This window comes from Melospiza melodia, chromosome 12 (genome assembly GCF_035770615.1).
Source record: "Melospiza melodia melodia isolate bMelMel2 chromosome 12, bMelMel2.pri, whole genome shotgun sequence".
NCBI lineage: Eukaryota > Metazoa > Chordata > Aves > Passeriformes > Passerellidae > Melospiza > Melospiza melodia.
Window position 1 is genome coordinate 17,803,852 of NC_086205.1, and position 12,916 is coordinate 17,816,767.

General features: G+C 46.8%; 1 protein-coding gene across 1 annotated transcript in view; it reads left to right on the forward strand.

The window, feature by feature from the left end:
• The window catches only part of P3H2 (prolyl 3-hydroxylase 2), a 64,429-nt gene that overhangs the window by 41,026 nt on the left and 10,487 nt on the right, over positions 1 to 12,916 (forward strand). Inside the window, exons 2-5 of the mRNA XM_063167029.1 lie at positions 6,010 to 6,156; positions 7,090 to 7,279; positions 10,374 to 10,505; positions 11,602 to 11,744. Of these exons, the coding sequence (XP_063023099.1) occupies positions 6,010 to 6,156; positions 7,090 to 7,279; positions 10,374 to 10,505; positions 11,602 to 11,744 (612 nt within the window). The remainder of the gene's footprint in view (positions 1 to 6,009; positions 6,157 to 7,089; positions 7,280 to 10,373; positions 10,506 to 11,601; positions 11,745 to 12,916) is intronic.

The following is a 12,916-nucleotide window of genomic DNA, read 5'->3' on the forward strand; positions in this document are numbered from 1 at the left end:
TGAAGGAACTGGTTAATTATCTGGCCAAGGAAAACAAAACTCTGGGGTGCAGGAACTTCATGGGTAACCACCTGCACAGATTCCTGAGGGCTGAATGCATCCCACCTTTTCCTCATTGAAAATACCGTTTCACACACAGCTGCTGCTCTCAGGGTTTGTTAGGCAGACTGAGTGTCTAGACAGCACAAAATGTGGCTCAGAGTGTATTTCACAGTCAGTCAGATCGAAGGTTCAGTAAACACAAACACATTTCCCACTGCTTGCTCTGCAAATGAATCCTGCAATGCTTCAGTGTGTTGGAGATTTATATGGGAAGGGTCCTTCCCGCTGGGAAGTGGTTTTGCTGTGAGTAAATGCCCTGCTCCTTGTGCAGGATTGGTTACACAAGTGTGCACTGAAGCATGTAATGCACAGCCAGAAACGTGTGGAAATCTTCATTCTTACATGCCTGGGAACAGTCCAAGAAGAGCATGTCAGAGAGGGAAGGAAGGGAGAATGTGAGGGTCAATCTAATTTGTTTTTTTAATGCCAAATGGCCCTTTCAGACAGAGTTATCCAGCCAGTCTGCTCAGCATGGACTCATGCACACATGAAATAATGCCAGCGTGGCTCAAGTGAGAGATTCATTAAAAAAAATATTATTTCCGTCTTCATTAATTGAAAGAACTTTTTTCCATAAAGAATATTGAAGTGGTGTTTGGTTTTAGATTTCCAAATATCTCCCACTTTCTGAAGACAAAATTCATCATGTAGTTAGCTCATTTGACCACGCTGCTACCAATCCACATATGTTTGTGTCCTGAAAATTGCTTGTTGGAATACCAAAAAACCCCAAGCTGTTTCTAAATTTCCTTTCTCATGAGAGATTTTCCTTGTGTCAGTTCTGCAAATTTGTTTTGTTTTGGATTTGAGTCTACCAGAGTGATTGGTAGGCAGCAGCACACCAGCTGGGATGGTCTGAGAGGAACTGTCCAAAGCAGGCTGGAGGTTGTCTTCATTTTGAAAATGAAAAAAACTCTGAAAATTTACATGGGGAGCCTCCAGGAATGCATCATTGTTGCCCTCCAACACAGCAGTAGCAGGGATAGGAGGCAGCCCTGTTTATCTTGAGTTGGAAGACAAGAAACTGGTAACAGGTTTGGAGAGCAGGGGATGGTGTGGAACTGAACTCAGAGATGGCCTCACACCTTTGGCTCCTGGTACCTCTTCCCTGCACTCAATTAAGGTCTTTTCCTGCTGTGTGCTTGCCTTGCTCCCTGATTTTGGTGGTTCTGTGGGAACAGTTGGTGCCATAGTGGGCTGCAAACACTTCAGCAAATGTGTGACCCATCAGCAGAAGGAAAATTTCCTAATTAACTTCTCTGGAGAATTTCATCCTTCTTATTTGCAATAATACAATAGTTGAGATAAGGTCAGATGCTATTTATAACCATCTCACCGCTCCTTGCTCCTTCTCTCCTGGGCAGTAAGCTCTGCACAGACACAACAGGATTAATCCTTCATGGCACTGAACCTTTTATTTCCCTTGTTGTGCTTGCAGGCTCCAGAGCCTCCTTGCTCTGCAGAGCTCAGTGCACTGAACCTTCAGTACAACACAGCAGCACTGGAGCTGTGGAAAAGTTTAGAAAAACATTATCTGTTCAGCAAACCAGGGATTGTCTGTGAGGTTGGAAACTTTGGTTTCTAGGTCAGCTGAATGGTTTGAAATCTTTCATCACAGGCTCCATGCCAGGTTCATACACTCTGCAATTAACTGAGGTTATGTGCAGGTAGGTCCAGTCCTGGCATGGGAATAAATGCTGAGGGATCTGACATGTTTTCCAATATATAAACCTTACTTCTGTTCCCCTCAAAAAAAAAAAAAGTTTTAATTGAAACTATATTTTATGTGATGAAGAAACCTTAATATAGAAGCAGATTGAGTTAGCTCAGTTAGACATGACATGTGCATGACAGCTGCCAATATCTGATATTAAGTTCAATGCAATGGGAACTCAGTATGAAGAATAGTCTAAGGTCTTGGCTATATCATACCTGTGACCTCTTTTCTCAATCAGTCAGTTTGGCTACATTCTCTCTAAAATCCTCTGACTTTTGCACCTCTTTCATCCTTGTTTTTTGCCGTGGAAAGCTCAGGATGAGCTGGGAGCAGCTGAATACCTGTAGTTGCTGTGGTTACAGCTGCAGAGTGTCAGTGCTCAGCACCGGCAGAGTGGTGGTGGGAGGGCAGCCCTGGCTGCATGAGCTGACTGTAAAGCTGTGCAGTGCTTGTCTCAGGCCTGGCACCCTGCCTGTTCCACTTCCTTGTCCCACTGCCAAGCTCCAGAGAGCAAACCTAAAGGACTGTGAGCTTTGGGTTGTTGTAGCTGAAGCCATGGTGCTGCACTGAGCCCTTTTCCCTGGGGAAGGGGACAGGAGTTTGTGCCAGCCTGCTGAGCATCTGGCACCAGAGGGGCTTTGGTCAGAATTCATTTGTCTGCAAGGGGTGAAGGCAAGTGTGAATTCAGAGCATGTGCCTGCCCTGGAGCTGAGCCAGTCTGAGGTGTCTGGGCAGCTCTCAGTGATGGGGTGAATCCTCTGGGTTTCTCTTTAGGGCACCCAGCAGCCGAAGTGGGGGTAAAATCAAGCAGCAGGTTAGACATGTTTCAGTGAGACAGCTTGGTTCTTTAGCCCAGCAGGCTGGTGACTGTGGCATCACAGGTACAAATCAGGTTGCTCAGCATGGAGTTTGCTGGCTTAAACATACCTGGACAGGTACCAGAATGGCAATCAATAGTAAGGGTCTGTTAGAATTGTGTTGTGTGTCACCATGCAGCCCATGGAGGCTCCATAAAGGATTTTCTCAATGGTTATCAGTGAGAATTGGGTTCAGTTGTCTAGTGATGATCAAGATGCTCATTCCAGGTCCTTTCTCCAGCCTGTGTTTGTTCCTGCACAGTGCTCTAGTCACAGCAGCCTTCCTAGTGCAGGCCACCTCTGCAGGCTGGATGCCACAGCCCCACTGAAGCCCAGGCCAGCACTGTCCCAGCTGGGAGTGAAACTGAGCATTGCAGTTTGCTCAAATTCTTTCATCTGAGGTTCTGCTGCTTAAAATATTTTTTATACGAACCACTCCTAAATCTCATTGAGGAAAATAAGCATCAGAGCCCCGCAGCACTTACGTGTTGTTTTCCCCTTCTCAGCTCTAGGTGTTGGTATGTCAAGATCAAAATGGACAGGACAGGGTGTTCCCAGGGCTCTCTCAGTGCTGTGCTCTGATTTCTTGTGTCTTCTCTGGCTGAAATACGCAGGGTTTGGTGCAAAGCTGCAGCAAGAGTCCAGCAATCTCATTCCAGTGGGGTGAGCAAGCAGGGCTTAGAGCACATACTGAGGTTGTGAGTGCACATTTGTCATTTTTTCCTTGCTTATTTTCCTTCAGCAGTTGTTGTGCAAAGATCAAAATCTCCTTGTGTTATGTGCTTGCACATGCTTATGGCCCCCAAGTTGTTTGCCATCCAGATAAACAAAATTACTGCTCTGTGGGAGAAATGCTATTATTTTTTATTGTTATTAGTTAAAAACAATGGAAAACCAGGCACAAAGAAAACAAAATTATTTTTTTCCAGTGGCTGCACAGTGAGATTGTGACAGGGCCAGGAACTGAGTCCAGGTGTCCTGAGTCCCAGCCCAGACCTTTAAGCACCAAAATATCCTGCTCCTTTTGAATTCAAAGTGTTTTGGCAAAAGTTTCCCCAGAGTGTTTCATAACTAATGTCAGAGCTAGACACTGAACGTGTCTTACCAGTTAGGAATTTTGCTTTTATACACACTCACTGACTTAAAAACTATCCCTAACCTTAGCAGCTGTTGGCTTCTTCATGTTACTTGAATGTTTCTAAGGCAAATATGGAACGTGATAAATTGAAAAGCATTGAGTTGAAATGTTCTGCTTCAAGTCCACTTAGCAAACTCCAAAGGTCATCTCTGCTGTGTAGAGCCAGCAGGACTAGACATAGAATAAGCCTTGTTTGAAAGGGATTTTCTGTTGTCTAGAAATCAGGCTTGTCCTATTTCACAGAGGTGGATGTTATCCAGAAGAATTAAGCCCATCCTGGAATCTCTGACAGTTTGCTGAAAAGGATCTAGAGCTAAAGGGAAAAAGAACATCCCACAGCAGACTATTGCAGGTTGTGTCTTTAGGGACCACTTCCCCTCCTGAGAGGTCTTTAGTCCCTTTTAAATCTGCACAGGCAGGGTGCTGTTTGTGAAATCTGTGGTGTGGAAGAATGCAATTCCCCCAGGCAGCTCAAACAGTGGCTTCTTAGCAGTCCTCTGGATCAGGTCAGCAGCTCACATCTCCAACAAACCTTTTGTTCCATCTTGACTGTCTCTGATTACCAGATGCAGTGGCATTCCCACAGACACTCAGCAGGACCTGAGAATTGCCTTTGAGATGCTCTGGTCAGTCCTTTATCCCACATCCGATGGTGTCCAGCTGCAATGAACTTTTCCGGAGTGGGATTATTTGAAATGATCTATTTCAAAATGGAATTTATGTTTCTGAATAGGAATGTCTCTTTAAGAAAAACAACTCAAACTTCTGTTCTGGAGGGGTTTTGGTTTTGTATGTGCTGCCCTGGTTAAAAATTTCTTATAGTCATTTTTCATGCCTGCTGGAAAGCCAAGGGATTATTATGGAGAGTGGTGTCCTTTGGAAAAATCCAAATGAAAGACTGGAATAGATGTTGTTTTTGCAGTAAAATCTGGCTCCCCTGCACATGTTGTCAGTCCAGAGGTAATCCTTAAAAACTTCTGAAGTTTACACAAGGCAAATATTTTGCGTTTCTGTGGGCACTGCAGCACAGCTGTGCTTTGGTGTGCAGGGGGGTGGGCTGGGATGCTGCGGCTCTCACCCTCATTTTGGGGACATTCCTGTGTGTTTCCTGGGCTGGCTGTGCCCTGGAGCCACTCTGCCCTGCTGCAGGGTGCAGGATGTGAAGCTCATGCTTCCCTGCAGGTCTCTGTTCCCATCCTGCTGCTGGGGTTTGCCTGCTGGGTGCCTGTGCAGGTGAGCTGCTGTACCGTGTCCCATGGATGTGCCAGGGCTTGCTGGCTCTGGTGCCTCAGGAGCAGCCTTGCAGCAGTGGCACAGGGCTTGCTGTGGGTTTTGCTGCCAAGGAGAACACTTGCACCCAACCTAGCCTGGGCTAGCATTAGCCTGGCCCTGACTGACAGGTTTGGGTCAGGCTGCTGATGTCTCCCAGGGACCTGCCTGCAGCTTGCTGGTACCCAGTGGTGTTGGCTTTCTTTCAGAAGCAAATGTTTTAGTGACTTCTCTCTTGCTAGCTCGTGAAGAGGTTTCACCTGAACATCTGTTCTGCTCCTGATGCTCCCAGCAGCTGCCATGGATGTGTTTAGCACTAGCAGTTCTGTTTGTTTATGAGGCTTTCTCTAGGGTGAAACTGATGTCTGGTCTCCTTCTGAATCTCTAAACACAAAATAATTTGGTATATCAAAATAAACCTCTCTTTACACCTCTGCCACCATCAGCAGAGTTTGGCCTTTTGCAGCTATACGCAGCTGAGCTTAATAAATGGCCCTCAGTCCCTGTCTCCAAGCAGAAGCCTCAGCCTGGACAAAGCTCAGCCTCCAAGGCTTGAGAGAGAGCAGTGTTTGCAACTGCTTTCCCCTCCTCTCTCCATCTCATATCTCATGAGAGCATCTTTCCACCTGGAACTGTGCAGGGGGTTGGAGTAGCTGAGTTGAGAGGATGTGCTGCTGGAACACAGGCTGGATCCCATCACCAGCAGACCCTGTTGCAGGGACTTGTCTGGCTCTCAGGAGCTCCAGCTCTTTCCATTTCACTTATATGGGGCTTTCCTCTCAATTCAGCTTTTTACTTTAGCCTCTGCATTCAGGTTTTCCTTGGTTATCCCATCATTTCCCAATCTAATGGTGTCAAAAGGATGTCAGAGCTGTGTTTACGTTCTACATCACCAGTCTCACTTGGTCCTTCTCCCCTTGTTACAGCTGAACAAGCTAGAGGAGGCAGCAAATGCAGCTCACACCTTCTTCATGGCAAACCCTGAGCACATGGAGATACAGCAGGACCTGGAGAACTACAAGACCATGTCAGGGAAGGCCGCCTTGATTGACCAGGAGGCCAGGCAGCACATGGTGAGTCTGAGGCTGAAGAGGTGCCCAGCTTAAGTATCAAGAAGTTTGGAGAGGAGAGACTAGGAGGCCAAAAGAGATTAATCTGTGACTGAGGAAATTCTTACCAATACAGCAAAACAAACTCTCCTGTCAGCATTTTCCCTTAAGGCAAGCCTGCTCCTGCCTTTTCTGGGCACTCTGCTCTTTGTTTGATAGCTGCATCCCCAGCCTGGTCCCTGTGTTCAGAGTGCTCTGGGGTTCACATGGCTGTGAACACACACCAGCAGGCAGCTTTGATGGAAGCTTCCATGACATCTCAGCTCCTGTGTGTTTCCTCCAGGACAGCTCCTGTGTGTTTCTTTTGACCTGAGTTCTCCCACCTGGGCAGGGGACATGCACATGTGTGGCTGTGGTGGTGAGGGTGCACAGTGGTAGGCAGGAGAGTGTCAGCTGCTTCCACCTCCAGAAAGCAAAAGCCCAAGTCAAATGCCAGGGCCACCCCCAACTTCCCAATTTCACAACACTCAGGGGAGCAGGAATGGCTGTTGGGTGTAATTAATGGAGGTGCTTATTAGAGGCCATTCTAAAAAAATGAGCAATCTGTTCTCTTGGCATTCAGTGTTGTTGTTTGGTGGGAGGGTAAAAACAAAAAAAAAAAAAAAACCAAAATTTTTTTTTTATTTTAATGCATGATCTAGGAGTGATACTAAGGATTCCCTAAGCATGGAGGATTCAGAAGAGCCTTTAAGCAGGTTTATTAGGTTCCACTGGTCCAAAAGTCCTTCAATGGCTTAAACATTGTTTGGTACAAGTGGTTATATCTGATAGGTATGGGGAGATTGTCCCGTCCCTGCCCCTGTCCCCTTGTACCTTCCTTTGAGAAGCCCTGCAGGATGCTGTGCTCCAGGCAGCATGGCCTGCTCATGGTTTGTGTTCTGCCTGCCTGCTTTGCAGGAGGACTACAGTGCTGGGGTGAGGCACTACGACAGGGAGGAGTACGAGCTGGCCATTGAGCTCCTGGAGCGTGCCCTGCAAGGATACTACTCTGAGGATGAGGATTGCCAGCTCATGTGCGAGGGACCACAGAGGTTTGAGGAGCACGAGCACCTGGATTACAAGGCTGGTCTCTACGAAGCTATTGCAGGTGAGATCTTTTTGCATTTTTAGAGTTCTCACCCGTGGCCCTGAAATGTTTTTAGTTATTGAGTTTGGGCTTGGCTGGATTTGTTGAAGTGTCTTCCCTCCCACCTCTGCTGCTGGTGAGTAACGCTGCAGGAGGCACCTGGAAACCCAGAAAGTGCAGACTCAGAGCACAGTGAGCTAGAACATCTCATTTTGGTCCTGAACAGAAGCTGGGCGAGAAGAATTGCATTTCCAGATGCGTGGAGCATTTGCAGCTTTCTGTTAGAGCTGAAGTAGAGGTGCTTTATCTAAACTGCTTCCATTTCCCCTGTACACAGTGTCACACACCTCCCTGGAATCCAGGCATTGCTGGCCTTTGTTTATGTTTTCTGTTTCTGAGAGCACATGAAGAGAGCAGCAGAGTTCTCTTGGCCGTGCTCCAGGTGGCCAGGAAAGTTGCCAAAAAAGCTCGTAACGTGGATTTTCTCCCCATCCAAAAGGATGGATTTGTCATTAGTGGAGGCCCACCTAATTACGATCTTGACTGAAATCTCTGGAGAGAATGGAACGTTGCTGTGTAATCTTCAGATTTGCATGTGTGGCTCTGAGCCAGAGAGGATTAAAACAGTTCATTCTCATTGGAAATGAGATTACATTTAATTAGTTGTAAGGGAAGGAAGAGCAATAAATTAACGTTTGTTTGGTGACAGAAATCTTATTTATCTGCTTATGGTCTTGGAGTTGCATCAAGCCCCGAAATCTTGTTTCTTATGTGGAAAATACTTCACTCAGATGCAGAATGTTTTTTTGGGTTTGCATAATTCTGTTTGTGTCGGGAGAGGAAATCTAATTGAAACAACCAAGAGGAGAAACCACCAGCATACCGGATGGGAAGCTGCCCTGGTGGGGTTTGTTTACCATGCAAAAAATAGAAGTGTTGGAAAGGCTGACTTGGTCCCAGTGTGGCTGTCAGCTGATCAGGCCTGCTTTTAGAGCCTTGAGCAGGACACCCATCAAGAGAGCAGCCTTCAGTGGCAAAGCAGGCCCAGCATCCTTCTCACTGAGAGCTGCTGCTCTTCAGACAGGACAAACTGTTCCTGTGCTGTGCCAGCTGAGTGCAGCCCCAGTGGGCTGAGGTGTTTCTGTGCCTGGCCCTTCCTGAGCACAGAGAGGGCCACGGTGGTGCTCAGGGCAGGACATCACCTGGGGGGACAACAGCCAGAGGGTCCCTGCAAGGGCTGAGGCTTGGCCATGTGTGCCTGGCCATAACTACCCCAAACCCCAGGACATTCAGGCACCCAAAGGAACATGGAGCTGAGGGAGGGAAATAAGATCCTTGGTGCAACTGCTCTTCTGTAGGAATCGAGGTGGCTCCTTCCAGGACAGGATAATCCAAAGTTCACCCCTGGTCCAAGGCACTCAGGCTCAGACATTTCAGTAGGGAGTGGGAGCACATAATACACCAAGAAAAGAGGGTTTAGGTTTCTTCAAAACTCATTTATCTTTTTAATCCCAGACTGACTTGCTCTGCTGCTGCTTGGGGTTGAAACACCCTCACCTTTTTCCCCTAAGGACAGATACATTTCAGTGAATTGATTACAGTACCAAGAAAAAACAGTACTTCTCATTGATGGATTGATTATTTCAGATCTAGGATGCTTAAACAGGTTTAAATTACAACAATATGATTTATGTCCTTTCCCTTCTTGCTTTTCCTAATGTAATACCCTGAAAATGCATGGTAAGTCAGAAAACTACTCAGACTACCTGTCAAGAGCCAAGAGCACATAGGCACTGTTCTGAGTTTCCACTTGGTTTCATTGCAAATTCCTCCGGTGGTTTTTATGGCAGCTCTTAAGAAATGCCTTGGTAGCTGAGCACATTATTATTTTCAAGCCTGTGTTTGTTTCTTAAGGTTTTTAATGATGTGCAGAGACAGAGCAAGCAAATTAGATTCGTAAGTACATTGCAGCAAAGGCTCCAAAATGGAATCAGATGTCAGTGTTGGCTTTGAAACTGTACAGCTGGTACAACGTCTATACTATGGAGTCCCACTAATTAAGAAACTTTGTTAATGGCAAGTATTTACCACGTGCTTGTGATTCCCTGGGGGGTGCCTCATCTTTGAGAAGCAGCAAACAGGGGGATTTTTGCTACCCAGATTTGCACCTCAGACCTTTCAGACAGGCCTTGCTTGGCTGTGCTGAGAACCTGCACCAGCCCCTCTTAGCTAAACCTCCCTGTGCCCTCTGGAGCTTTCTTGCTGCAGGAAAGGAGAGGATTAAGGATGAGCTGCAGGAAGGGAGTCTGGAGCTGGATTTCATGTGGCAGCACATGTGGCCACCTTGTCTTCACCTCTCTGCTTGCTTTTTCATTTGTCTCTTGGGGCTGAAGTGCGACCTGCCACCTGCAGTCCCTGCACGCCGCAGCTCCTGCCACACCAAAGAGATGCTCAAGCTCCCTCTACAGTTGAGAGAAGGAGAAAGGCATTTCTTAAAGGAGGCAAAAATATAACTGCAGCTTTGTCCAATTGGCTCTGGGGGGGAGCCTGAGCTGTCGCCACATTTTACAGGGAAGAGCAAGGCACAATCCTTCCCAAGCATTTCTGAGATTCACATTCTCTGAACCTCAGAGAAAGGGAAAACACAATTCTTATCACTTGCTGTGCATGTGTTGTGCCAAAGTAGAATGCAATATGGAGATTGTTTATCCAAAGTGAGGATGTTTTGTGTCCTTGGCCTGTCAGGGCTAACTGTGTGTGTGTGTTGGGACTGTTGCTGACAGTCATGGGATTCTGTACAGTGTGAGCAGTTGCGTGCAGAGTGAGTGCTTGGCAGATTCAATTTAGATGAAATGTATATAGTGTAGTATGATAAAGTAATTAATTAGCCTTTTGATATCATGGAGTCAGATGCATCATTCTCTCTCCCTCACCAACGTCGGAGTTGCCTTAGATTTACAATATGAGCTCTTTCCTGCGGTGCACACTCACCTGCCGGGCCAGAGCAGTGTGAGTTGCACATCCCTCAGCTGAGGAGTTTGAACCTCTGTCTGTCCTTGTCTGGGCACTGTCACCGTCCCCTCAGCTCAGAGCAGCTCTCCCTCTTTCCTGGCAGATCACTACCTGCAGGTGCTGGCCTGCAAGCACGACTGTGTCCGGGAGCTGGCCACGCGCTCGGGCCGCATCTCGCCCATCGAGAACTTCCTGCCCCTCCACTACGACTACCTGCAGTTTGCCTATTACAGAGGTAAAGTCCTGTCCCTCACAGCACTGCTGAGTTCTGCTCATTCTGTGCAAGTTCTTCCGTATGGGAATAAGGCTATTTCCCCCAGTGCCCACACTACAGCGACGCAGAGGCACGGTCTGAAAGAGAAGCAAAGGATACTGGAAATGGTCTCTTCAAAAGTCAGGTTGACTAAAATACAGTGAAGTAATTTTATGAAGGTGTTTTAGATGATCAGTCAGGTTTTAAAAGCCCAACCTTTAGCTTAAACATTACTTTTCTTTATATAAATCGTGGTTTTTTAGGGTCATTTCATTTGCCTTTTAATATTAAAATCCTTGGGATTCATATGTTTCACATTTTCTGAAATGAACTGATACATTTTCTAAATTAATATATAACAGACATATGACTTAGCTCAAGCTTATCCCAAGATGCCAATTTTTGACAATTACCAAATATTTTAGGATTCACAGCGCAGTTGCAGGAGTTGGCAGCATGGCAAAATGTCAGGGGTTGGCAGTGCTAAAATATCGTGCCAGTTGTGTGGTTCTGTGGGCTATTTTATTATGTTTTGTTACATAAAAGAAAATAGACATCTGCTCTCTCAGGCTTTTGCTAATAACTTTTTATTGAAAAGGGCAAACTGTGCAAGGGTTTCAAAATTTCTATTAAAACATAAAGATTCATCATCACAACAGGAAGAAAGCAGAAGTTCATGTGTGGTGTACAGGCTTCTTTATTCCTCTGCCCAGTTAGAGGTTTGCTGTGGTGGGTGAAAACCCCTGGGCCCTGAGAAATGCTGCACAGATCAGAGGCAGTTTGATGCCAGACAGTGTCCACATCCTGCCCATCCATCTGGATGTAATTGGGACACCATCTGGTCTGTGCATGATGGTAGAAAAGTCTTGTTTCTGTGCCTCAGTTTCCCTGCTGGTGAAGTGGTTAAGACAAAGAGGCATCAAAAGAGCCCCATGAAGTCCTGGGCTGCTGCTTCAGCTGAGGGGGAGCTCAGGCTGTGCTTCCCTCCCTGCTCTGTGGGGGCTGAGTCCCCTCCTGGGCTCTGTGTGAGCCCCCTGTGCCCTCCTGTGCTCCCCTGACCACTCTTTGTTCCCCCCAGTTGGTGACTATGTGAAAGCCCTGGAGTGTGCCAAGTCCTACCTGCTGTTCCACCCGGACCATGAAGATGTCCTGGAGAATGCAGGTTATTACGAGGGTCTCTTGGAAGGCACAGTGGATCCAGCCACCATCAAACCCAGAAAGGTGAGACTGAGTGACACCTCAGAGCTCTTGGTGGGAGATTTTAACAAAAAAAAAATGTGGTGGAAATTAAAGCAGCCTGGCAGCTTTGGCCCGGTGGGACCACTTTAAAAAGAGAAGCAGAAGTCCTGGGCTCGCTGGTGATGCTGAGGTGGTGATTTTCAGCGTGCAAGTTCAGAGTCACTGGTGTAGGGGAGAAGCCCGTGGACAGGATTTTCTTTAAATGGGGACTTCAAACTAGTAAAGCCTGAGCAAGGCCAGGGAGGGCAGTGACCAACAGTGTGAACCCTCCTCTTGCCCAGTGCTCTGGCGGATACATGGAGGAGGAATGCAATGAAACTCCAAGCAAAGGGCAGCATCTCTTCAGACAGGGCTAGGAAAAATTTCCCAGGGGAGGATGGGATCCCAGCATTACTCTCAAATCTCTCAGCTTGGAGTTCAGGGCTCAGCCTGTTCTGCAGACAGTAGCTCTGCTATCACAGGGTTAGGCTGGGGTCAAGTAACCAAACAGTGTGTGTTCCATCACCCAGCAGGACAGGCTTCCTCTCCAGTCTAGGCAGCCCTTATCTCTGGCCCTGGGGCTGCCTTCCTCACCATACAGAAATTCCTCCCATCCCATCCCATCCCATCCCATCCCATCCCATCCCATCCCAGTCATTTCTCTCGCACCATAAACAGAGTGTTGGCAGGAACTGTTTTTTCCATTCCTTTGGGAATTCCTTGACATCCAGGCAAATCAGGGTGAATTTGATAACGTACTAAAAAATAAAAGCAAAATTATGAAAAGGAAAACAAGAAAAAAATGTTCTTTTCCATCACAAAATGAATCTAGGAAAAAAAACTCTGAAGTTGGCAAAAAAATTTAATAGTTTAGAGTGTTTTGAAGTTTTCTGTTAAAAAAAATGAATTTATTTTTGGTCTGCACAATAGTTTTCTAGGAAAAATACCAGTGTTTGCAGATTTTTCATTCAAAATAAAGCCCTCTGATTGACAATTTCCAGCTGCCTAAGCTTTGCCCCCTATCCAAGCATTCTGAGTGCATCCCAGGGCCAGGCCATGGGCTCCATGGGGGGAACTGAGGCACAGCCCAGCCAGGGTCCCTGCCCCACCAGCCCGAACTTGACCTCATTCTGCAGCTGGGGTTTCTCTGGCCAGCCTTTTGCCCAGATATTTCG